The following is a 27,995-nucleotide window of genomic DNA, read 5'->3' as shown; positions in this document are numbered from 1 at the left end:
CAGCTGATCGTGTCCTTGAGTGAAAGTGTTCAACTTAACAATCAGTCCAGCTAACCAGAAAACAGTCTGAAGGAAGTTACAGTTCAGTGATGAAACTCTCCCTCTGTTCAAGAGGGTACTTTATCATTAGGCAGAGTAGGCGACTCCCTCGGGTACTGAGACATGCCAACCCATCCACCCATGTATTTTCTACATTATCTGGGTCTGCTTCTTACCAAGGTTATTATAGTTAACAAAATGAAATAAATAAAAACTATAATAAAAGGAAAAAATGATAACTACCTGAAAGTATATTGTAGGTTTACAAAACTAACTAAAACTAACTGAATTAGAGAAGTAAAAATGAACTAAAACTAAACTATATTGTAAAATCCAAAACTATAATAACCCTGGCTGCAAGGAGAGCAGTGGAAGAAAAAGTGGCCGTAAGTCCTCTGTCCCTCAGTGTGTTCCTCTGTCCCTCAGTGTGTTCCTCTGTTCCTCAGTATGTTCCTCTGTCCCTCAGTATGTTCCTCTGTCCCTCAGTGTGTTCCTCTGTTCCTCAGTATGTTCCTCTGTCCCTCAGTGTGTTCCTCTGTTCCTCAGTATGTTCCTCTGTCCCTCAGTGTGTTCCTCTGTTCCTCAGTATGTTCCTCTGTCCCTCAGTGTGTTCCCCTGTCCCTCAGTGTGTTCCTCTGTCCCTCAGTGTCTTCCTCTGTCCCTCAGTGTGTTCCTCTGTCCCTCAGTGTGTTCCCCTGTCCCTCAGTGTGTTCCTCTGTCCCTCAGTATGTTCCTCTGTCCCTCAGTCTGTTCCCCTGTCCCTCAGTGTCTTCCTCTGTCCCTCAGTGTGTTCCTCTGTCCCTCAGTGTGTTCCTCTGTTCCTCAGTATGTTCCTCTGTTCCTCAGTATGTTCCTCTGTCCCTCAGTGTGTTCCCCTGTCCCTCAGTGTGTTCCTCTGTCCCTCAGTGTGTTCCTCTGTCCCTCAGTATGTTCCCCTGTCCCTCAGTTTGTTCCTCTGTCCCTCAGTGTGTTCCTCTGTCCCTCAGTGTGTTCCTCTGTCCCTCAGTATGTTCCCCTGTCCCTCTGTGTGTTCCTCTGTCCCTCAGTGTGTTCCTCTGTCCCTCAGTATGTTCCCCTGTCCCTCAGTATGTTCCTCTGTCCCTCAGTATGTTCCTCTGTAGGTTGTCACTGAGACATTTGCAAGCCAGCTAAGAGAATCTCTCCAGCATCTCCTGGAGCTACTCTGGGGTCTCCTCCCAGCTGGATTCAATTCAGTGCAATTCAGTTTTATTGAAATAGCACCACATCACAACAACAGTCACCTCAAGACACTTTATATTGTAAAGATCCTAAAATATATGAGAGAAAATCTCTATAATCAGACAACCCACTATGAGCAAGTGCTTGGCAACAGTGGGAAGGAAAAACTCCCTTTCAACAGGAAGAAACCTCCAGTAGGACCAGGCTCGGGGTGGGGGGGTGGGGGTGGGGTGGGGGGGGGCAGTCATCTGCTGTGACCGGTTGGGGTTATTTGCGTAACCCTGGTTAGCAGAGTAGCATGCGTGAGACAAAACAAGAAGAGGCTATCCTGAATATTGACAGCATGGCGGGGGGGGGGTCATCTGCCTAAGCCTGTGAAGGGAAAGAGCAGAGAGCAGAGACACAGGACAGGACAGAAAGAGAGCCAGAGTTAATTAATTATAAATGCAGTTTTAAAGCTCTAAATGTAATAATGGTGTATAAACACATGCAGAGAGAAAGCGGGTGAGTGAAGCCTAATCTTAAAACCAGAGAGGGTGTTTGTCTCCCAAATTCAAACTGTTAGCTGGTTCCACAGCAGGGGGGCCTGAAGGCTGAAGGCTCTGCCTCCCATTCTTTTTTAAAAACCATAGGAACCACAAATAAGCTGCCAATCTGAGAGCAAAGTGCTTCATTGGGACAATGGGCCTGATTATTCAAGACCTTGAATGTGAAGGAAATTATTTTAAATTCATTTCTGGATTTAACAGCGAGCCAATGAAGAGAAGCCAATATGGGAGAAATATGGCCTCTCGCTCTGGTCCTGTCAGTATGCTCGTCTTCAGTTGATGGACTGAAGGCTTTTAGGACAGCCTGATAATAGTGAATTACAAGAGTCCAACCTAAAAGTATTAGATGAATTAACTAGTTATGTTATTAGTTATTCAATTCTGACTGAAACGCTCAAATAATCCATCCTCTGCAGGTGATCAGTAAGCTGTTTTATAGCTACTGTTGTGAAATTTTTATTTTTTAATAAAGGAAGGTTTGAAATCAGCCTATAATTATCTACGACAACTGGGTCAGGTAATGATTTAATTACCACCACCTTAAAAGTATATAGCCCATTAATAAAGATTGATCACTGATCATATTTAAGATCAAAGTATTAATTAATATTAATTGTCTAACAGACACTCTGAGGGTTAAATTGGAGAGAAATTCTTTAATATCAAAATTCAGTAATATCGCCACAGAGGGCTTTTTGTATATAGTAACAAACTATTTTTGTATGCCAAACAAAGATGTTCTAAATTAGTAAAATGGACTAGTGCTTATTTACCAGCACTTTTAATTCTCAATCACCTGAACAAATACACATTCATACACAGTGCTTTTATATATATTAAGCACTTTTAATCTCTCTCTCACACACACACACACACACACACAGTCTGATGGATGAATCATGGGCACTTGGGGTTTGGTATCTTGCCCAAGGACACTTGGACAAATGGACACACATGAACAGGAGGAGCTGGGGATCGATCTGCTGACCTTCTGTTTTGTAGACGACCTGCCCCAAAATGAGAGAAGTGCCATTTCTTTGCCAGCTTACAAGTTATCTGCTTTAAGGTGTAATTATACCAGTTGTGAATTATATCAGGGAGTCAAGCATCTCTGATTCGTCCCTTTCTTTTTCAGAGGAGCCCCAGTGTCCAGTGCTGTACACAGTGAAGATTAACACTTAAGAAAATAATCAAGTTATCTAGGAGCAAAGTTTAAGTAGCTGCTCCGCATTGAGTTGGCTCATGGCACTTAAGAAGATAACATTGCAGATATTACAGCGGAGGAATGATGAGTTGAGTCGTTTACATTTTGAGTGAAAGCTATTGAGTCTAATGAAAAATCAAATGCAGTGTTGAGGCTGTTATTTTCAGCATCTTCATGGATGTTGAAATCACCTACAATCATCTCTGGTGTGAGAAACTGAAACAAAAGTCTGAGGAGGGGCTCGGTGGATGCCAACATATTTTTTTATCAACATAAAAATTAAAACTGGCTTTTGAGTTTGAACGTGATGATTGGACAGTCACACTTTGAAATGCATTAAAACTCCATCTAGAGCTCTGATTGACTGATAAGCTGGAGTGAAAGATCACAGTTACTCCTCCTCCTTGGCTTGTGCTTCAAGAGTTCTGGCAGTGTGACTCAGGGGTGTCGATTCATTTAAACTCACAAATTCATCATTGTGTAATCAGGATTCTGTAAGGTAAAATAAATGACTATGTTTATCAATTATTACATCATTTATTGTAGGGCAGAATAATTCAGTATGTTCATCAATTATTAAATCATTTACTAGCAGGGACTTAGAGAGATCATTTTTTATAGTCCGTATTTAATGAATTTACTCTATAGTGCAGCTGAGGATGTTATATGATCTTTGTTAGACCTGAAGCTCAACAGGCACACTATCCAGGTATCCAGCAACAAGTGGCTCCTTGTGAGCATCAAGGTCACAGAGTATCAAGGCTCCTATTTGATCCACATAAGGTGGCTGCAACGGCCTGTTTAATAGTCATGAAATGCATTCTGCTTGTGTACATTTATTCACAACAGTCAAGAAGAAAGATGGAAAGAAAGAAGCATATTTGATCTGTGTCTGGTACAGACACCATGCATGGTTTGGAACACACCACTCAGGTAATCTAGCAAATAGTAGCTCCTTTAAGAAAATGATCACATTTCCAGAGAGCTGCATGTTCAAGAGCAAACTTAGAGAGCACTGTGGTGTTTCCTGCTCCACTCATTCACTTGTAAAACAGGAGCTGCAAAGATACATCTTTGCCTGATTCTTATTATGGGAACAACAGGACAAAAGAAAACTCCAGAATAAAGGGAAAAAACTGAGGAGTGGTAGAAGAGGTGATTGTTTATTTAAAGTATTTATCATATTTTCACCAATATAAACAGCAACTAAAATGTACTGTGTGTAAACCACACAGAGAATTATCAGTCTTCTATTTCAACATTTTAGTAAATTCATCAGTTTACTGTTTAGTTAATTTGCTTCACAAACTGACTGTTTCAGCCTCTCATCGCCTGTATGACATCTACTGTTTTTAGCCCCAGTACTCAGCACCAAACAGCACACAGCTGCTAATCACAGGAGAGCATCAAGCAGCTAAGGCCTGTGGAGATGCTTCATTTAAACAGGTACAATGAATATGCTAATTTAAAACTTTATTTTCTCTGCAGTATTGGATATCTACACACACCCATGCTTGTAAACACTGTGTTTTTTTGGACTGAGTGTCAAAAGTACACTGCAGCTATTTGGAACTAATTTCCTGGAAGTGCGCCAACAGGACGCTGTCTCAGTTTTCACAGCTTCAAATGAGTCCATTCCAGGAACTTCCCAACGAAGTTACAGTCCATATCATTTCATTTGTAGGAAATCATTGGAATTTTAATCCTTGGGGGAAAAAAGCGTTACTTAATGCTACATGCACTGTATTTTTTTCCTCTTTGGTTTATTGATGGGGCTACAAAAATACTGCATTTAATAGCTGCTGCATATCTGTAAGAAAGCTGCTTTCCACTGTAGGTGAAGCGGGAGCTATCTGCTGCTATCTTCTTCCGCTTATATAATTCTGGGTTCCCAGATGTCATAGGGCAAGAGGTCCAAGTGAACCAATGAAACTTTTGTGTCTGCTCATGCATTTACTGAGGGAAATGATCAATATTAAATATTTTGTCATGATCTGTTTAGGATTAGAATTTAAATGGAAACTTGAATCTAGTGTCTTCAGTCCATGATATGTGAGTGGGCACAGTTTTTATTTAAAGAACAGAGATTTAGTCTGATCTTCATAACAGGTGCTTGAAGAAGTGTATTGTGGGCTGACTTTGTCAAACTCTGTTGGGTAGGAAAGGTTATAAAACCATGAGTAGAGACTCCCCCGGTCAACAGTCAGCCTGACTGTACAAGTGAAAGAAATGAATGCCCACGTGATGGTGTCTGCAGTCACAAACGAACCTGCGGTTCTTTAAAACTCTACAAGTCTCTCTAACACTGACTAATGTTCATAGGTCTTAGATTAGGAGAACACTGAACAACGAACGTGCACAAGCACCTTCCTTCTTGCAATGAGGACTACAAGGAGTACATGCAGACGAGCGGCAGCGCTGTCCAAAAAGGCCACTGATGCTCATCTGCAGGCTGCTTGTTCGGACCGCCCTCTGGATGAGCTTAGTGGATGGATGAAACCAAAACGTGTTTCTGGTTTAAAGGAGGAGCATTAAACACTGCATTCCAGCATAATACCTTTATTTCAACTCTCGAGCATGGTGGTGTCTTTGTTTGGGCCTACATTGTTGAATCTGGGCCAGGAAGGCTTGTTAGCATTGAAACAGCAATAGATCCTGAATTATACCAATGATTTCTTATGGAAACTTATGGAATCAGGACATCCGTCTCTGAAATGAATATTTTGAGAAAGTGGGTCATGCAGTAAGACAACAGCCCTCAATCCACAAGTTGTTCTTCTACAGAATGGTCAAAGAAGAATACAGTTAATGGCTTGGAACAGAATTCTGACCTCAATCCCTCAGAAATGTTGAGGAAGAACCTGAAGTGAACAATTCATGAGGAAAGACACCAACCTCTCTGAGACGAAGCTGACTAAATGATACGAGCACAGTAATGAAGTCAGCAATCAGGGCAACAGCCAGTATGGCTCAGTATGGCTTACTAGTGTCACTATTATCAATCCAAATAAATTAATCAATAAATCCTAGATGCTATAAAGGTTCAAGGGAGCTTGCTGCATGAGTGTGGTAAATCAGCTGACAGGACAAAACACCGAAATGCTGTAAGGGAATAATTAACAGTAATGATTTAAGGTGTTAAAGAAAAGTGTAATGTGATGCAGGAGACTGTGTAATGTACACCCAAAACTGGCTCTTAATCAAACTGAGTTTGGCACCTCTGTTTTAAATATGACCACAAACAGTGACTGGAAGCCAATAAATATTACAATAAACTCTGCTTAAAACAGTAAATTAAATGAGAAATGAACAAGCTGAAGGAAACCACACGCAGGACTGTAAACTTGCACCACATTGATCCTGGTCCACCTTCTTATCACTTATTAATTTATGGAAACAACTCTCCTCCAGCACAGATGGAGCAGGATACTGCTTTCCAGTATAGGACCTTTGCCTCAGACTTGAGTAATCAAATATTTATAATTAAAACATAAAGTTTTACACCAGATACTAAAATAAAACCCCTTTTAATTTAGATATTAAATTGATATCCAGTTTAATTGGATTTAATTAGTCTTGCGTTTACCCTTGATCATTTATCTACTCTAAGGATTAATGTGTTTGGACATTTGTGTTTAGTTCACAAATGTTCAAGCCTTCTTGTAATATAATTAGAGGAACACTTGCTAGTTGATGTGGGACGTCTGACACTGTCAGACCAAAACTAAATCCAACATGTGCACAGGGAATAAACTGACAGCGCAAGTGAAGGAGCAATATGTGTCAGAGCCTGGGGGAAAACCAGCACAACACAAGAAACTCTACTGAGTCTCTTCAAATTCTACCTCGTCTTCTCGTTTTAGTGTACAGTATTTCATGTCATCCTGTTAGGCTCTCACCATCAAACAGCTGTGGTTGTTTGTGTGTTTGTTTGTTTGCATCATGCAGCGGTCATTTCCGTGTTCTGCTGCCTGTAGTTTCCCTGAAATCACAATTTGAAAAACGTTTAAAATCACTCTACGAACACGTGCTACACTAACCTATCCTAAAAACAGCTGATAAGGGATGAGTCATGAAGTCATAAATGATGTGATGCTGTTTGGTGCTTTTGTTCTATGTTTTGTATCTTGTCATTTTCTGTGTATATTCTCTTGCTCAGTTCAGTTTTCTATAGTCTACCAGTTGAGAATAATTGGTCATCTCAATCTGTATATTATACAGCAGATATATGGGGTGGCTGTGGCTCAGGAGGTAGAGCAGGTCATGCCAAAGTATCCTTGGGCACGACACTGAACCCATCGCAGTATGAATGTGTCTGAATGTTAGTTAGAAACGTAGCTGTAGAAGGAAGTTGTCACGAACCGGGCCGCACGGCCATGACAAAGAAAAGGGGAGATGCACAGCAAGGCCGATTAAAATGTGTTTTATTCCAAATTAAATGAACAGAAGCAGAACTCAAACTAAACATGATATGTGTAGTCAGTACAATCAGTAGTGTCAGTGAGTGCATGAGTGAAAAAATAGTGTATGCGATGTTGTCAAGTGCAAAAACCCAAACCAAACACCAAAGTAATGTCCCAAGAAGGAAAGCCCGCAAACAACTAACCTGTGGGAGCACTGACACACAATGGGTCCAGGTGTTGCCAGTGTCACTAATCAGCAAACGAGCCACTCCAGCCCTCCACTGATTACCAGAGACCTGCCACACAAACAGGCCAAAACAAAGGCAGGGCAGAGTGGGTGGTCACAAAGTGCTTGTATGAATGGGTGTGAATGCAAATGCGTTATGAGTGCTCAGCTTGAGTAGAAAAGTGATATAAGAACTAGTCCATTTACCATATTTTAAATATTAATCTAATATTATTTTATATTAGAGAGAGAGCCTCAATGTTCAGAAGATCCCCCATAAGCAGGGACATACACAACAGTGTGGAAGACACCTCCAACAGAACCAGGTTCAGGAAGGGGTGGCCATCCCCCTCTGGGGGTGAGACGAAAGAGAATATAAAAAGAAGAGCGTAGAGAGACCACAAAACACAAACTGCAGGGTAGAGAAGACAAAAGTTAATGATATGGAGTAGCGGTATATAAATACATGAGGGGTGAAAAGAGGGGAGTGGAGAACAAGTGCAAGGTTCATCATGGGAAGTCCCCCAGCTGATCCAGCCCTAACTATGAGCTTCATCAAAAAGAAACTTTTGAAGGCTGAAACAGAGAGGGCATCTGTCTCCAGAACCCAAACTGGGAAGTGGTTTCACAGGAACATATTTAAGAAAATGGCACTGCAAATTAGCCAAGGTCCATACATTGTTTTACATGGTATCATCACTTGTCCTTATACAAATATACACGGTTCAAAGAATTAAAGGAACATTATGAAAGCACATTACATCTCAGTGGGGTAAAAAAAAAAATCATGCCAGACATCTATGTTGATATGGACTGAATAGCCCCCACATGCTTGTGTGCATGCCTGACAGCACTGGGGCATGCTCATAATGAGCCAACAGATGGTGTCCTGGGGGATCTCCTCCCAGAGCTGCACCAGGGCATCACTGAACTCCTGGACTGTCTGAGATGCAACCTGGCAGTGTCAGATGGATTAAAACATGATGTCCCAGAGGTGATCTATTGGACTTAGGTCAGGTGAGTGTGAGGGCCAGTCAGCGGTATCAATTCTTTCATCCTCCAGGAACTGCCTGCCACTCTCGTCACAAGAGGCAAGGCATTGATGTGCACTGGGAGGAACCCAGGACCCTCTGCACCAATGCAGGGTCTGACAGTGGGTCCAATGAATTTATCCAATAGCAAATGGAAGTCAGAGTGTCACTGCCTAGCCTGAAGAGGTCTGTGCTTCCCTCCATGGATATGACTCCCCAGACAATTACTGACCCACCACCAAACCAGTCATGCTGAACAATGTTACAGGCAGCATAACGTTCTCCATGGCTTCTCCAGACTCTTTCACGTCTGTCCAGTGGTGGCCAAAGTACTGACATTCTGTACTTAAGTAGAAGTACAAGTACTTGTGTTAAAAACTACTCTGGTAAAAGTTGAAGTACTGGTTCAACTTCTGTACTCAAGTAAAAGTAAAAAAGTACAGGCTCTGAAATCTACTCAAAGTAAGAAAGTAAAAGTATCTCCTTGGAGGACGTTTCTACCTCTTTCTTACATCTTTCTCCATCTGAGTGAAGTTATCGCTCATTCTTTGCTGTCCCTTAAAATACAGCAGCTGTTCTTTTAGCTAGCAGACACACTGTGTGACAACCTGCTCACACTTTTTTTGTCCTTTACGTTTTCTGTCATTTGTTTTCCTCACCGTTCTGGCGTGCAGCCTCTATGTAAAGCGCAACTTCCTCTGGCTCTTTCCGGTCTCCGAGCGAGCGTTGCAGGAGCCTCTCCCTCCACCGTGTGGGGTGTCTGATTCCTCCCTCCATCCCTGTTGTTGCGACTTCCAAGAAAAAACCTGCTCGCAATCAGAAGCCGGCTCCTGCACTGACCGGAAATGCAGACGTTTCTCAGACGCATTAAACCTCAAGTAACGAGGTTGTTTTGAAAATGTAAGAAGTAGAAAGTACAGATACTTGTGTAAAAATGTAGTGAGTAAAAGTAAAAAGTTGTCAGAAAAATAAATACTCAAGTAAAGTACAGACACCTGAAAAATCTACTTAAGTACAGTAACGAAGTATTTGTACTTTGTTACTGTCCACCACTGTGTCTGTCACATGTGCTCAGGGTGAACCTGGTCTCATATGTGAAAAGCACAGGGCATAGGTGGTATTTTGGTATTCAAAGGCAAATGCCAATCGGGCTCCACAGTGCAGGGCAGTGAGCCCAGGGCCCGCTGGAGGATGTTGGGCCCTCAGGCCACCCTCATGAAGTGTATCTGATTGTTTGGTCAGAGACATTCACACCGGTGGCCTGTTTGAGGTCATTTTGTAGCTCTGCAGTGCTCACACTGTTCCTCCTAACAAAGGAGCAGATACCGGTCCTGCTGATGCATCCTTCTAAGGCCCTCTCCAGCTCTCCTAGAGTAACTGCCTGGCTCCTGGAATCTCTTCCATGCTCTTGAGACTGTGCTGGGAGACGCTGAGCCAAATGCAAAACTAGTGGAAAAAAACAGTCAGAAAAGATGAAGGGAAAAATTCAGTGGCCTCCATTCCTTTCCTGTTTTCAGGATTATCTTATTGTTGCCCCTCTAGTGCACCTGTTGTTAATTTCATTAAATCAAAGCAGTTTAAACCAATTAACAACTCCCTCTGCTACTTCTCTGATCAGATCAATATCCCAGAGGTGTAGCTGATTTGATGTTATACTCTGATTAAAAAGTGATCCTTTAATTTTTTGAGCAGCATATATTAGACAAAGTAAAAGAAGCAAGGCACTCTGTAACAAAACCATCCATTTTCTTGGTAATTAAGTATGGGGGCCCATATAAAGAACTGATGTTGTACCACAAAAACTCTCTGTTGTGCCAAGAGAAGAAAACAGGGAGTTCTACTAAACCAGCTGGACATGAAGCTCAGCCTCACTTTCAGCAGATGGCCTCTGACCAGCCAATCAAAGCCAAAGAAAGTGCAATGCACTGAGCACGAAGAACAAACTTCAGTGCTGTTTTAGCACAGAACAGCCAATACAGAGGGGCAGATTAACTGGGTGGCTCTAACAATCAGAGACATTATTCCAAAAAGGCTGAGTGACCATAAATTGGCCACTGAGACAAGTTGTCACAGAAAAACTTGGCAACTTAGAGAAAACAGACTGAGTCAGATCTGGCAACAGCAAGCTGTAGAGACAGAACACAATGATGAACTGCAGCCTGCATGAAGAATCAAGGTCTTCAGCAAAATAAAAGTCAGAGAGCGAGAGTATGACACATTCTCAACGCAAACCGAAAGATTTATATGGGGAGAAACTGAGAAGAAACTAGCAGAGCAACAAATTAAATTTTAATGAGTATGACCTCCAATTCTCTGTTATCATCACATGTAATTGATATGCTTTATCTTACATAAGTTTAACCTATGTACATGACCTGTTCAGGTGGTAATATTACAGTTTCCTGTGAGAATGTAGTTGTGCTGTTAATAGAGTAGTAACTATACTGTGTATTGTTCTATAAGTAACCATGGAGTGCTGTATGGAATCACCAGAGGATACTTTCTTATTATTCCAGTATTCTGCTGATTTAAAATGTCACTTTGAAGTGTAAAATAATAACTTTTTAGTGAAATCTCAAAGACTGCTGGATGAAATGCCATGAAATGTAACACACTGTAATAGCTAGTAATAGCTAGTTTCACATTGAGAGTCATCTTCAGGTCAGAATTTCACTGTATTCATTATGTATTCCCAACACTTTCCCACATTCCTCTTGCCTCAGTGTTCAACTGTACTTACATGCTGAGTGTACAGTATGAGTGTGTTCAGTGTTCTCTGTAAGTAATAACTGATTTTTCATTGAAACTGTCTGAATGGGTGCTGAATGTTAAAATGTTTTGCTAGTGACAACATTACAAAGAAAGACAGATGCTATGGAAGGGATCATCAATCTGTCTACCAGCTAGGCTAACATTAGCTAACATTTGACAGAAGGAAGCCAGAATTTCATTCAGAATAAAATATAAATATATGGTTCTGTGTTATTATCAGAGGTGGCAGAAGTACAGAAGAAGTAGTTAAAGTGTTAAAAAGAATACCCTTTCAAAGTTGAAGTACTGGTTCAACTTCTTTACTCAAGTAAAAGTAAAAAGTACAGGCTCTGTAATGTACCCAAAGTAAGAAAGTAAATGTAGCTCTTTGGAGGACGTTTCTACCAGCTATTTTTGTGTAAAGCTAACTGGACCTGCTATATTAATATAATAATATAAAATCATATTACATGAGAACACAAACTTTATTCCAATCTAAATTTTAATCCTAATGAATGCATTATTTAGGACACAAACTGTGAAAGGGAATTTAAGCACAGCTCTGTTTTCTGTTGCTACATTGTAGAGTGTGACTGTAAGTGTGCATCTCAACACAAGATCAGTGGCTCAGCATGGGGCAAAGTGCAACAGTAATTTCTATTGTGAGCTGCAGTAAATGATGTTGGTGTGCAGGCTGTGATCAGCTGAGCTGCTGCTGCTGCTCTGAGGTTTACTGCTCTGTGTGGATGAGCTGAACTCACAAAGATTATTTCACGGCTCTCTGAGCTGATCTCCATCCCCTACACTGACAGCATACAGGCTGCAGAAATGTTGGATCCAGTGACTGAATTTAAGCATCATCAGCTTTGATTCAAAGTCATCTCTGCTGCACTGATGTAACCTGTAACTCTGACCATGAACACAGCTTCTGTGCACCAACACAGAGCTTTACTGTAAATACAGTACAACAAACTGACCTGTTTATCCAGCAATTCAATTCAATTCAAATAAATTTTATTTATGTAGCTCCAAAACAAAACAAACAGTCACCTCAAGGCGCTTTGTATTGTAGGTAAAGACCCTACAATAATACAGAGAAAACCCAACAGTCAAAACGACCCCCTATGAGCAGCACTTGGTGACAGTGGGAAGGAAAAACTCCCTTTAACAGGAAGAAACCTCCATCAGAACCAGGCTCAGGGAGGGGCAGTCATCTGCTGTGAGGAGGCTGAGGGGAGAGAAAGACATGCTGTGGAAGAGAGCCAGAGATGAATAATAACTAATGATTAATGCAGAGTGGGGTATAAACAGAGTGAAAGAGGTGAATGAAAAGAAACAGTGCATCATGGGAACCCCCCAGCAGCTTAGGCCTATAGCAGCATAACTAAGGGAGGGTGTGTTATTGTTCCTCCATTTAGGCTCAGATTCTTTGACATTTGAAGGCGCAGTGACCAGAAACGAAAACTTCCCTCTTAAACTTAAAGTAACGAGCCTGTTCTGAAAATGTAAGAAGTAGAAAGTACAGATATTTGTGTAAAAATGTAGGGAGTAAAAGTAAATACATGTAAACGGGAGTAAAAGTAAAAGTAGTCAAAAAAATAAATACTCAAGTAAAGTACAGATACCTGTAAAATCTGCTTAAGTTGCTGGCTGCTTGAAACCAGTTGCAAAGAAGGTCCTGCACCAAAAACCTCTTATGATTGCATCATTGGTTGCTAGCAAATTTCCACAGATGCTGGTAGTTTTTTTGTTTGTCTGCAAATACTCTCTAAATACTAGCTGAGTGGCAATAAAGCATGAAAAAAATGGTTTACCTTCAAAGTAAAAGTTTCCCTCAAAGGCACATTTACACTGTAGGAAAACTGTTTCCGTTTGTGCCTCACAGTTTTCCTACTACGACAGTAGCTACACAGTGTTTGAAGACAAGTCCGTCACTTCCATTCAAACTGTGAACACAGCAATATGCTGATGACCAAAGCAATCACAATGAGGTTTTGCCTATCAGCTGGGGATTATACATTTTTCCCCTAGTGACAGTTGGTTGCCAGGGGGTCACTGACTGGCCTGTGGCCTGCATGACTGGTGCTTTAGTAATAATTTTCCCAATAATTGCCATCAACCTTCAGCAACCACTCGCAACTAGTCAGGGAATATTTGTTTTTCCCCTCACGACCAGTGGTTACCAGATGGTCCTTTCTCTATGCCCGTAGGACTGGGCCTTATTTACTTGTTCCTAGAATGTCACTGTGACTGTCACAAGTCCAACATGGAGGACAAGTTAATGTCATGTGGTTAGTGGTCAGATGTCTGCAAAACCTCAATATAGGTCAATAAAATCATCTCCAGCAGCAATATTAAAAGTTATCATCCAATAATAGCATATCTTGCCTGGTGACCTGTCCAGGGTGGTGGATTTGTGGCTAAGAAAATGGATGCATTGATAATATAATGTTTTCTTCTGCACAATAATAATAATGTACAACACTGTGCAAAAGTCTTGAGCTAGGTGCAGCAATTTGTTGAAATGTACAAACATAAGTGGAAATACAAGACTGAAAGTCAACAATGGGTATGACCACCTACATTATTCAACAAAACTTGAACTCTCTTTGGAAAGATTTCGTGTAATATTTAAAAAATATATCTTCAGGAATGGTCCTTCAGTCTTCCTGAAGAACATTTCAAAGCTCTTCTTTGGATTTTGTTCTATTCTCTGTCACATAGCTCAGGAAGTAAAGCAGCTCATCTGCTAATCGGAAGGACAGCGGTTTGATTCCTGACAGCTTCAGTCTGCATGCCAAAGTATCCTTGGGCAAGATGCTGCTACCCAAGCTGCTCTCCAATTAATCGGAGTGCGAATGTTAGATAGAAAGCAGGAGTAGAAAAAGTGCTTCTCTGAATGGCTAAATGAGGCATGTTTTATAAAGCGCTTTGAGTGCTCGAGTAGAAAAGTAGCTGACCTGTCCAGGGTGGTGGATAAGTGGTTAAGAAAATAGATGGATTGATAATATAAAAGCACTAGATAAGAACCAGCCCATTTAACATTATGTTGAGGTCCAAGCTCTGGGAGGCCAATTCTGACTGATGTGTGTTTTTCTATCCAGGTTTGCTTTTACTACATTGGCAGTGAGTTGGGCTGCCATGCTTTCCAGATGTTACTGCATGGTGGATCAAAATCAGACATTAGTTTTCAAATAATGTGTTTTTGTGACAGGCTGATTATGACAAAGTGCCTAAAGATACCATTTTAAAATGGTTCTTTGCTAAGTTGTCTGTTATGCGTAGCACAATGCTGGTTCCTTGAGTTAGGGGTCATTTTTTATGATTGATTCATAGGTCGGTATTAAGTGGCTTCACAAACAAAACAAAAACAGTCCCCTAAAAATTGTCAGGTGCAACGACTGGACTGAAAATGTGTGGTAATTAAAACAGCAAACGTTCAAAGAAAAACACAGAAAGAGCTCCAGAAAGTCTGGAGAAGAACTGCAAAGTTTGGCTCCTTTGAAGAAAAATACAAAGAAATTAATATATTCTTCATGAATATATTAAAGTATGTAAAGTACTTTGCATAAAGTACTTTGCTTACTTTTTAAATTAACTTTGATGGTAAAACAACCTACAACAAAATAGTCTACAGTAAAAAAGTAGCTCAATAAAATACAATTTAATTTGAAACCAAAAAAGGTGAAAAAGTATCTGAAGTCAAAATAAATACAATAAAGTGAAATCTGTATTATTTTAAACATATTTTGTAATAATATAATATGTAACAAAGTAAAATATCTCTTAACCATCTCCTATGACAGGTAAAAGGTTTTAATACTTGCTTCACCACTTTAAAAAGACTCTTCGTGTTACAGCGGTATGAGGGCACTGCTGTGAGCTTACAACTGTATCCACTGCTTTCTGGAAACGTCCCTACATACACAGCCGCTTTGGTAATGTAGTGAGAATGAAGTCATCACCAAGAGTTTGATTTTATGATATCTGAACTCACTGAAGATAACACAGCAGGGATTGCGGCTTTTCCCTGCGGATCTTTGCTTTTGTTTTGTATTTTTACAGCAGCGTTTGGGCATCTCAGTGCACTTGTTCTGCCAGTAAATGTGAAACCGAGAGAGAGAGCGAGAGAGAGAGAGGAGCGGGGGTGGGCTGTACCTCGCAGTGAGGGAGTGCCATCGTGGGAGCGGTTTGCTCCTCCACATCAGACCTCTTCTATCCCTCCAAGCCGGAGGACCGAGGAGGAACCTCTGTTCTGCTTTCCCTCTCTGCGGATACACGGATAATAGCGCACTACAGCTGAGAAAATGGTTTTGCTGCTGCCGATGGTTACCCTTTACACCCTGAGCGTCTTTAGCGGAGCATCCGCCGCCACTCACTGTAAGTGTTTCACCTCAGTGCGCTCACCTGTCTGCGTCTCTCCTCTGCGGACGGAGAGCTGGCGGCGCGCCTGAATCATAAGCTGCTCAGACCGGCGGAGTTTTACGCGCGCTTGGCTGATGTGCGTTCCTATTGTTGCAGAAGCGGCATCATGATTACTGTGCCTCGCTGCTGTGATGGTGTCGGTCTTCTTCACTTTACTTTTTTCGTGTCGACCACACGAACAAGTTGTTGATGTCTGCTGGCGGTGGCTTTTCTTTCAGCAGAATGGACTCTGTGCGATGAAGGTCATGCAAACAGGTTCGTTTCCTTTCATTCGCGTCAGATGCGGCAGGAATGGCTCTGTTCACCTTTTGTTGGCGCTTTCATGTGGAATCTTTACGAGTCTCAGTCTTTGGTCGTGTTTTGCTGATGTGCGTTGGGGAACCAGAAGTGCTGACTGGCCACAGATGTGTTGTTCAGACGGCTGCTGTTATTGGTCGACTCCTACGTACAAACCCCCACTTACACCCTGCAAAAGCTCTCACTCAGAGAAGAGGACTTTTACACCACGATTTGAGGCTGGGCCGTTTGGATTTAACTGCATGAGTGGTTCCAATAATAGTGCTAGAACAATACTGATTACCTATCAATCACCGAGCTGATTTTTTTTTAAAGGCAAAATTAATAGTTTTTATCCGAAGGTAAAGGACTTGCCCATCATTTGGTTTCATGGTTGGATAAAAACAAGCAATTTAAAATCGGATCTGGTCTTGTAAAGGCCAGAATCATTAATCTTAATATTTAGTGAGCCCACATCTCACTGAGCTGTGATATACGCAAGCCAGGAGGTTAAAACATAATGCACAATTGAAGCTCATCACAGTGTATATCCTTCATGCTGATCACTCTCATCTCTGTACACCAGCTTCAACCCAAATGGATGAATAAAAAGCTGTTATACAGTAAAGTTACAGCAGCCTTGTAATTGGCAGTGAAGCAAGCTTCATGGTTGGTTTTAGTGTAAATGTAACACGGTCACTTTTATTTCCTGAAATAAAAGTAACATAACAGCATTTATGTTTTAATGTAACAACAACCCACAGTAAGAAGAAACAAAATCCAGCCTGTTAACATAAGATGACATATGACTGAACAATGGTGAACCCAGATGGTTTAGTACCATACCTGCTTTATTCTTGCACGTTCATATCAGCACGTTTTGTGTTTGTTTCTAGTTTATGTGTTGATCTGGTTTTGCATGTTTCCCCTGGATTGTTAGTCTTTAGCTGTAGGGAAGCTGTTGCACACAGGAATGCCTGTTTTAATAATGAACACATGAAATGACCAACCCAGCTCCATAGGTCAGATTTATATCGAATCTATTCTGCACATTTACAGCTTCATGTTTTCATTCTGGGATGCTCTTAGAGTATCTTTGCATTTTGTGAAGGACAAAATAATACTTGTTTATCTTAACTGGGCATCAGTGCAGCCCCCCCCCCCCAGTTTTGTTTAGACACAAACTACACCTGTTAAGCTAGGTAAGGCATCCAATCAACTTACTGTTACCATTAACAGTAAGCTGGATTTTACAATATAATTTAGTTTTAGTTAGCTTTCAGAGTAGTTTTGCTCATTTTTATTATTTTTGGTTTATTGCTTAGTTTTAGTTTAGTTTTCGTTAGTTTCAATATTAGTTTCAGTATTTTCATACTTTGTCAGGTGCAAGATTCAAGGTGCAAAAGTGACTATTGTGTAATAAAAACTTAACAAAAGATACCATTTAAAAAAATTGTTCCCAAGACAGCAGCACTACGTGTTAATGTGTAATAATAAGGACAGAGAAACATAAAGAAAAACAAACTCCAAAACCCAAATAAAGTTCAGCGTCAGTGCAGCAGATTAACAACAGCTACATGTGGTGTGTAGCATCAGAATGCAGCGAACGTTGGACAAAACAAACTGAACTCTTTGAAGGAGTCAAAGGTCAAATCCAGCTGCATCCTGATGTTATCACCACGTTGTCTTATGCTTGTGTAGCTGGATTGTGTGCGTTAATTACCTTGTGGTCATGTTTTATATGCGGTGCCGCTGGGACTTTTTCCCCTCTTTGGGTTTACGTAGCTGCCTTGTGCGCTTCTCAGGTGGACTTTGATGTTGGTGGTTTTTCCGCTTGAGAAGTGTTGAGAACGACACACTCGCCTCTGTCTGTGCTATCGTACTCAAAGTATGGGACTCTGCTGCCTTCTCGGCAGAGACCGCTGCCATTACTCTTCAGACCAGCATGGTGAGCACACACACACGCGCACACACGCACGCGCGCAATTGTGGCGCTCCCAGCTTAAACTACTAGAACGGGAAAAAATGATTTCATATCCCTCCACAAGGCTTTTAAATAAAATAATGAAAAGGAGGTCGTTTTATCTTTAATTTCAGTTTGTTTTAGTTAGTTCTGTAAACTCACGGTGCAGTTTCACTTAGTTATCCTTTTTTCCTTTTAATTATCATTTTTTATTTATTGCAGTTAACGAAAATGCTTTTTCACTTGCAGTTTTCGTTATTTTGTTCATTTTCATTAACGATAATAATCTTGACCATTAAACATTTTTTTGTTGTTCAGTTCATATCTCTACACTTCATTTTAATAATCACAATAAGCCGAGTCATTCTTTTGCCTTTCTGCTGGCAGCAGCTACAGCTGTTATAACATTCTTTGCAGTTTGGGAAACAGATTTTTCACAATCACGTCTGCTTTAAATATTCAATTGTGTGATTGAATTTAGAATCCTGATTAGCAGCCCTAGTTTGAACATTAGGTGGGCGGGGCTTCTGTAACATCATGGAGAGCTAAACTTCATGTTTAGAGTCTGAACCTTTGCCTCACAGCAATACATATGTTGACCTCATTAGTTGAAACTAGGCTATTTATGAGATGAAAGTCCATAATGTAATATTATACTAAGAAAATTTAAAAACATAGAAACCACTTTAAGGTTTCTGTGAATAATCCTTTTTACAAAGAATTTTTTTGTCAGAATTTAGAGATTTTGATTTCACTGATTACTACATTACTACTCCTGCTCTGAGTTCATATTTGGGTCCAAATGTTAGTTTTTTACACAATAATTAATATTTAGCTCTAAATCCATAATGAGTTTAATGTCATGCTTTGTGGTTACATTTTTGGTGAGCATCTTCTTGTATGTTCTAATGGGAGACATTTGAATAAATCCATCACCCGTTTCTTTAGCTGCAGACTTGGGACAAAGTGTTGTGCTACTCTTAAAACTAGTAAAATCAGTGTAACTTTTGTTTAAAATAACATTTTCATGTGTGGATTGTATAAAAAAAAGGAGCTTTCTAACCTTCCTTGTCCTTTCTTGTCATGTTGAAATAGTAAAAAGTGATTTCCAGCAGTAAAAGAACTCACCAGGGGCACGCCATCGTTTGATGTGCTCGTCTGTCTTTGCACTCTGAGGGCGAGTGTGACACTAGGTTTGTGTCAGGATTTAAGCAGTTTATGTTAAGGTGGGAAACTGAGCTAAAATGACAGCTGCATTAGTCATTTGTGACAGTGATGTGTTTTCAAACGTGACCCAAGATCAGGTCTGACATATGTAGCCTCATGAAATGGTGAGATTCTCATGGAGGTCGGAGAGCTGCTCTTATAGTTTTGGGAAACAAAGGGAAGCTAACAGAGATGCATCATGGCTGGATTATCTGGTGACAGAGTTAATGGCAGCCATTTTCTTCTCAGAGGTCCTTGTGCGCCTCCTTTGGCTTTACAGCGAGACACTGACGAGTGCGTCGTTACCAGTGTCAGCATTCTGTTTGTTCGTTTTTGGCAGGGCTCAGCTGGTATTGTATTGGCACGGCCTTTACAGCAATGCATCAGAGAAACTACTGTATTCACAAATGTATGGAAACACTTAATTTTATTATTATAACAAAAATACAAGTTTATTGACCACAGTGGAAATGTGTCCTGACAACAAGAAACCACAGGGTGTTCTCCAGTAGCACTGTCAGTGCTATCAGTGCCTCATGCAGGGCCTGAGTGCTTTCTTAAAATGTACCGAGCTCACTGTATAATTCCCCAGCTGGCTCTGTGGTTTTTAATGACTGCGGGAGATGTGGACCACTCTAAACTACATTTATATATTATATCAGCTGAGATAGCAGGATGCATTTGTATATGTGTTTGTAAATTATAGGTTCTTACTTTTATCTAGTTTTTACTAGTGCCTTATAAAAACACCCAGCATACTGTGACTGACACCAGAGTCATGCATTACTGCAGTGCCACCTTTGCTTCCTTATTTCAAAAGGTCCAAAACCACTGCTGGGTTCATACCTGGGTTTTTGCCACCCAACATGGAAACTCAAAGGTGGGAAGAATATTCCTTTTAACAGGGGCCTGATGCTGCGAAAATGAACCAAATATAAACATTACTCAGCTGTGTTAACACATGACCCGAATGATCTTTAAAATGAACAACATGTACATTGTATATAGTGTTATTATTAGTAGTATTAAGGTTAATCTTGTTTGTTGATTTTATATATATTTATATTCTTTTCTTAATAGTGTGAATTATTATATTTTTATTTATATTTATAATAACTGCGGCTGCTGTTACACCCAAATTTCCCCTCTGTGGGACAATAAAGGCTGTTTCTTCTTCTTCTTCTTCTTCTTCTTCAACCTTGCCCAGACAAGCATGCTTTATTAGCTCCACATGGGTATCACTCATAATATGATATTGCACATTTTTGTAATTTTTTGCAGTAGTAATTTGCATATGTATAGGATTTGAGATTCAGTAACTATATTCCAAACACTGAAGAATGGACAGAGCCTCAGCTGAGCTTTGCTCGGTGTTTGCTGTGCACCTGCTGCAGTGCTGTCGGGGACAGGCTGGCCGTCATAAACTTTACAATTACTGTTCAACCACAACTTTGAATTTATTGTGTTAAATATCTCCCACCACATGAAAATTGAAAAAGGTTATAAGTGTTGTTAAGAGCATGCATAGCAACAGGTGGTCATACAATCTTGACTATATGGAAATATTGGCCAATCAGAAGCATACAACATGGTGCCATGTTTGACATCAAAGAAGGAAATAGAGCCACACAACTTTGAAGTTGCAAGAAAAAAAAAATCTTTGTTGTCCTTGTACATCAACGCAAAAATAAGAGTTTTTGAAAATCTTCACCCTGGAAGGAGTTTGTCAGCCCTACAACTACAGCTGCTCTGACTGCAATTTTCTTAGCCGATTCCAATTTTAGATTTGTGTGTGTGTGTGTGTGTGTGTGTGTGTGTGTGTGTGTGTGTGTGTGTGTGTGTGTGAGGCCCGCTGATACAGATTTTTGTTGATAGGAATATTAGCTAAATCACTGTCAGCCTTGTTGATTGCCGTTGCCCTAATGGTATATGAAATGACATTTACTGACGTGAGTATGTTGTTGGTTTTGTGCTGGCTAAATATGTAAAGATAATAGATAAATAAAGCGAGCTGACAGACTGAATATACTTAAAGACTTATGAATAAACATTTGTCGTGCCAAAATGCATATTGTGTGGCCCAGACAGAACTGCACAGATGCAGCTCACAGGCCTTCTGTGCAGACCTGCTACTGGAGAGAGGAGAGACACTCCAGAGTAATGTAGGCTATACCAAAGCTACTGTGGCAAAAATCATAATCACAATTTTAGTTAATTGCAATTTGTATTATTTAGTGTGAATTTTTGTTAACTTAACAAACCTGGCTTTATTGAATTAATTAAACAAAATGTCTTTTTGTGTTTCTTTGAATTTTATATGCATAAATTCAAATGGAAAAATAAAATGAGGTGGAAGGGAACATGGGGTGGTCAAGTATCCCCAAGCTAGCAGGTGCTTTTGACCAAAGGGCCTGTCTCACCTGTCAGCCCCTGCCGGCCTACGCCCTCCACTGTGTGTGCTGGCTGATTGGTTCTGAACAGCCAACCAGCGCTGATGCATCTGCATCTGTTAATAATCCTTCCACACGTTCACCTCCAGAAACTGGAAGATAGATGTTATTGACCAAAAGCTTGCCTTCTGTCATCTTGGCTGCAGATGTACGAAACAGTGGAGCATACCCCTGTAATGGAGAAGGGTGTGGTTAAGTTACCAGAAAAAAACAAGAGGGCTTCTTACAAAAATGAATGACAAGAATTTATTGGTATTTTCCCCTGTTTTTTACTCTGTTTTCATAATTGTTAGAAGCCAAAATTGTAATTAAAACTAGAGTATGACTAATCGTACATCCTGAGGCTATACCAGCATTAAAGAAGTGGAACAACGTGATGGGATGGGAACAACATAGGCCACAGCAAGTAACGATTTAGCATACTATAATTAGTGAACAAGTAACATTGCATTAAAGAAATAACATAACATTTTCCTGTTGTTTTTTGCATCTGTATAATTCGACCAACTCATTTGTATTGACACTGTTGTCACTCTGACATGCTGCACAGCTCCGTCTGTATGCTGCAGTTTGCAGGAAGGTAAAGAGGGACAGAGGTGCCCCCCCTCTCCTGCTGCAGGATAAGACTTCCAGTTATGAAGCAGACTGTCTGATGCGTTTCTTGAAAAATAAAAAGGGCTCTGAAGAGTTGCTAAATTCAGTGACCAAGTTGCTTAGCTGGTGAGAGAGAGGTGAACTGAAACGTGATGATCACTGCTCTGTGTGCTGAAATATGAAAAGAAAAAACTCCCAAAGTGAAAAATGAATCCTTGCACAAAGAACCCATAACTGAATAGTGGAATATCCAGGTGCAGCCCTACTAATTATTTTGATTATTAATTGGTCCGCCGATTTTTTTTTTTCAATGAACTGAATATTCATTTGGTCCACAAATCATTTTAAGAAGATGATGTCTTAATATTGCTTGTTTTGTCCTACCAGCACTCAATACAGTTTAATTACTGTAGAATGTAAGAGAAGGAAAGCAGTATTGGAAAAGCCACTTCGACTAGAATTAATTAATTACCCACGGAGCTGAGGATTAACTTTCTCTCATCTTTGCATTTCAGAGCTGTGTTTTTGATATTTGTAACTTCGGCATGTTACATGCTTACCGGCACAGTTTCTGTTTCTAAGTACATTTTCCCCAGTGTTATTTTCCAAAAGTACACTTTAGTTGAACTATTCTTGTAGTGCTGTGGCATAATTCATAATCATTATCTGCTTCAACTTCTTTAATAAGGCCACCCAAGGCCTCGTCATAGGCCAGCGTGAGGCATGATTTGAAGGGATGGAAGGAATTTGCTTTTGGCAGGAAAAAGGCTTTCATTACCCGCTGTTATGACACTCTTCAGTGTGAGTCTGTGGGAGGAATATTGCTACGCTTTAAGTGATCCCCTTGCAACAAGCAGCGGCCGCTTCACCAGGCATCCAGTTTTTATAAGATTGAATCAGCTTCCTCAGTGTGGCAAAGCAGCGGACACACATATTTACTTAAGATTTCATGCTTCAAGTTAGCTTAGCGCGGAGATACTTCAAAACTAATTATATCGCTTCTGAAGCACCTGAAACACGTTGGAGCAGAGATGGCATGCAGCTTCACAGGAGCAGTGATGGCGTGTGTGCGATGAAGCCAATGCAGCTGCACATTCACTCGCTAATGAATGTGAAGCAGGCACTCCGGGAACACCTACAGCTGTACACATTCAAGGCCTGATGAATTTATCAAAAGGTAAATGAGGCAGAGCGCTGTGGCGTGACAGCACCAGCACTTTTCCTCATGTTTAAACATACAATACAGTTCTTCTGCAAGACAAAACAAACTGGAAGGGAGGTGGACTCTGAACACCAAGAGGGACCCAGTTCAGTGGGTTGTGGGATTGTTGTAAGCACATACAGGGAAATATGTGATCACAAGGATTACTGCCATCATTTACTCACTTCACAGTAATGGAACTGCTTTTACAAAATGTTCTCACATGTGCGAAAAATAAACTGAAGGTTTAAATCTGTTATAGCTTTATCATTCCTAATCTTTCTGTTGATTGTTTTGTATTTTTTATAGTTAATAAGTAGAGTCTGATTGTAATCTAAACAGAAGAAAGTAGTAGAAAGTGTTGTACTGCTTCTTTGAATAATTCAGCACTTAGTGTGTTGAACCAGATCCAGAAAAGAAGTTTTGTTGTTCTCTGAAAAACTTTCAGACGTACCAGAGGGGTTTACTGAGAACCAAGCTCAACACAGCCAGGCTTTCTTTGCATTAGCTGGCTCGACAAAAACTAAAACCCCAGTTGGAGATAACGGGTATCATGATGGTTGTTATCAACTTTATCTGTTTAGCAGACTCTGTGTGGGCTCACATAAAAATGGGCCTTTTGCAGGTCATGACTCTTCTTCTGCACAAAATCATCTCTATGATTGTCACCTACTCCAGTCAGAGACGTTATCAGATGATGATAAAATGGTGATTAAAAATCTCTAAAGAACATAAAAAGTACAACAGTAAAATGCAACACTGTTGCAAAGAAGACAAAAGATTAATGCTGCAGAAAGCTTTTAATCTTGGGATTTATTGCACAGAGTAGTAAAATTCAAGTTAATTATTTTATTGCTGAGTGCACTCTCTGTGCTGCTGTTTATTTTTAAGGTGCTGGTGCACATTAGAGCTCTGAAACTTTCAACTGGATACATTTAAATATTAAATGTTACTGTCCCATAGACTAATAAAGACATGTGGAGATCACTTCAGTTTGTCAGCAGATCAAAGTGAAGTTAGTTTCAGTAATTGAACGGGTATATTGGTGCGGGTTCTGTCTTCTAGTAGCTGTAATTCCAGCAGTGTAAAAGAGACTTAGCAGCACATTAGAATGAATCAAGCACATTTAGATATTTTCTGCATCACCAAATTAACACATGCACATTCCTGTGACAATGTAATCCCCCAGCAGAGAATGTCTAATGTACCTAAACCATGCTATTAATAAAAGAATCCTTGAAAAGATAAAAAAATAACATAGCACTGCAGTTGATTTTGAGGCAAAACTCCCCCTGACCAGGTTATGTGTTACCGCAGTGAATTAGTCAGGTAGAAAGAGAGCCACTATCATGACACAGAAAACTCAGGAGTATAAACTCGACATAGCTCTTTGACCCGTTAATCTGGCTTTATAGTACACCCCTCACTCATCAAATAGCTTGAAAAATGAATGAAAACCTTAAACGTTATGAATTACTAGTGTTTTACCTCGTGAGCACATACCCATCCATTTATGTCACTAATTTGGGTAGGCTAAACTGTGACTGTTAAACTGTGATATAAGCACACGTTCTCTTCATGGTGGAAGAGAACCTTTGTCTCAGACAGGATGCAGGTTTTTAGGCACTTCTGGCTTCATTTTTCCAAACCAGAAGCCATGTTTCATACTGTCTTTGCATTGGACGAGCAGTACACTGGTTGCTCCAGAAAAGCTAACATAGCATTTGCCAAGATATTTATACATTTATATCCGTGATACATATTCTTGGATGTGTTGTTACTTTTTGTTGTTGTTAGGAGTGGAACAATTCAGTGGAACCTGATATTTCCTTATACCTAATAAAATGATTGTCAGTTTCTTTCTCAAAGTGAGGAATACAAATTATTAATTTAATTTGTGCTTTAATTAAATTGATACTTGATATTGACAGGTATAGGTATCAGAACTGAAAAAAGCTGACCTGATGCATCCCTAAGTGCATGCCGTTGTGCAGAGTGTTGGCATCACAGTAACCAATTAGCTAACAAATTAGTGAAAGTTCATATATAATGTCCTCGTGAGTTACCTTTTAACTAACACACTGCATGCACCAGTATATTGATAGAAAAATGTATAACTCCCACAAATATCCAGACTGGGCCAGAGTGTAGTCCCACTATTTCAAAACTCTCTGCAAGATCTCTGACAGACCGTAATTTGTTAAAGGCATGAAATGAAGAGACTTTTGCAGTTTTTATTTTATCTCTGTCATTGTTAAATAATTTACAAGAGAATAATACATGATACAAGGAACTTCACACATGGAGGTTTTATATTCACACATGAATTTGGGTTAGTGAAGGAAGTTGCCTCGCTGTCACTATGGGGTCAAAGCATATTTAACATTAGATTATCACATGTGACACAGTAAACAAAATTCATTTAGAACTAATTTATAACAGTTTATAACTGAAACACATTTACTTTCAATGTTATAAAGAATTAATTATAGGGGGAAATCCAAAAGAACCACTCTCAAACCATTCCTTGATTTACATTTTCAGGATAGATGGCACATAGAAATATTATAGAAATATTTTGACAGTAGACAAACTATCTCTATATTGGAAAGATTGTCAAATTTTAGCCCTCTAAAGGTACAGGAACCCTTTCTCGTCCCTGCAGAAACAAGGAAACAAGGTGCTTTCTGATTTTTAGTCAGTACAAAGAAAATATGGTGATACATGATACGAAATCAATAGAGAAATCATTTCTGCCAGTGAGGGTGCATTGGGAACGCCTGGCAGAGGCCCCAGTCTACCCCAGATCTTCGACCCCCAGCTTCAGCAGAACTTCAACAGCATTCCAAGGGAGGCTTAGGACAATGAGTTTGAATGGACCATATTCAGCACCTCCATTGTTAAGGCTTCTGCACTGAGCTGCAGGTGCAAGATGATGGGTGCCTGCCATTGTCATAATCCCTTAACCAGATGGTGGAGGGAACCATCAAGCTCAAAGAGGGGTTCTATTGGGCTTGGTTAGCCCGTGGGACTTCAGAGTTAGCTGATGGGTACCAACAGGCCAAGCGAAATTCATCTTGTGTGGTGGCTGATGCAAAAACTCGGATGTGGGAGGAATTTGGTCAGGTCATGAAAAAAGACTTTTGAATTGCCTTGAAGCGATTCTGGCAAACTGTCAGGTGACTCAGGAGGGGAAAGAGGTGGTCTACTCACATGGTGTACAGTGTAGGTGGGGTGCTGCTGACTTCAACTGAGGACATAGGTGCTATGGGAGTATGGGGCTTCAGTTCCTGTACAACTGCACCGAGAGCTTGGTCTGTGTTGCTGGCAAGAAGTCAGACTCATTTCCGGTGGGTGTTGGACTCCACCAGAGCTGCCCTTTGTCACCAATTGTGTTCATAATTTTTCAGAATTTCTAGGTGTAGTCAATTGGTGGAAGGCTTCCCCCTCGGTGGTCTCATATCTGCTTTTTGCGGATGATGTGGTCCCATCGACGGGTAATAGCCTCCAGCTCTTACTGGCGTGGTTCGCAGCTGAGTTTGAAACAGCGGGTATTAGTACCACCAAGTCTGAGGCCATGGTCCTCAGCTGGAAAAGGGTGGAACGCCCACTTTGGGTCAGGGATGAGTTGCTGTCCCAAGTGGAGGAGTTTAGTTAGGTCTTGGGTTCGTGAGTGAGTGAGAGGAGAGATTGACAGACGGATTGGGGCCATAGCCGCAGTGATGCAGATACTTCACTCATCCGTCGTGGTGAAGAAAAAGGCGAATATAAAATTGAAGCTGTCGATTTACCAGTCGATCTACTTCGATACCTTCACTTATGGCCACGAGCTTTGGGTAGTGACTGAAAGAACAAGACTGCATAAACAAGCAGTGGAAAGGAGCTTTATCCGAGGGGTGACTGGCCTCACCCTTAGAGATAGGACAAAGAGGTAGTCATTTGAGAGAGGCTCAGAGTAGAGCCACTAGTTCTCCACATCGAAAGGAGCCAGTTGAGGTGGTTTGGGCATCTGACTAGGATGCCTCCTGGGCACTTCTTGGGTGAGGTGTACTGGGCATGTCCTACCAGTAGGAGGCCCCTGGGGTAGACTGGGGGCAGATTATATCTCGGCTGGCCTGGGAATGCCTCGGTTTTCTCCCAGATAAGCTGGAGGACGTGGCTGAGGAGATGGAGGTCTGGGTTTTTATGCTTAGGCTGCTGCCCCCACAACCCGGCCCTGGATAAACAGAAGAAAATTGATGGATGGATTTGTATGGAATTTCTGCCATGTCTCTTGGGTAATGATTATGATACTAGAGGAGGTCTTTCCATTTCCAGCCACATCGTTCACAGTGTGATGCTGTGTGATCAATCCTCAATCTATATAGTGCAATTAATATGCTTCAGATAGCTATCTTCACCGACTTTTTATTTTCCAAGTTACTGGCAGAGGGTTTGAAAGGATTGTCAGCATCCACTGTGCCAATAAAATGGATGCA

General features: G+C 40.7%; 1 protein-coding gene across 1 annotated transcript in view; it reads left to right on the top strand.

Moving 5' to 3' along the window:
- Nucleotides 1–15,637: 15,637 nt before the first annotated feature.
- cntnap5a (contactin associated protein family member 5a) overlaps nt 15,638–27,995 on the top strand; it is a 190,279-nt gene continuing 177,921 nt past the window's right edge. The window contains exon 1 of the mRNA XM_030724387.1: nt 15,638–15,782. Within this exon, the coding sequence (XP_030580247.1) occupies nt 15,710–15,782 (73 nt within the window). The 5' untranslated portion in view covers nt 15,638–15,709. The remainder of the gene's footprint in view (nt 15,783–27,995) is intronic.

The sequence above is a fragment of the Archocentrus centrarchus genome, unplaced genomic scaffold (genome assembly GCF_007364275.1).
Source record: "Archocentrus centrarchus isolate MPI-CPG fArcCen1 unplaced genomic scaffold, fArcCen1 scaffold_36_ctg1, whole genome shotgun sequence".
NCBI lineage: Eukaryota > Metazoa > Chordata > Actinopteri > Cichliformes > Cichlidae > Archocentrus > Archocentrus centrarchus.
This window is presented reverse-complemented; position numbering and strand designations above follow the sequence as displayed.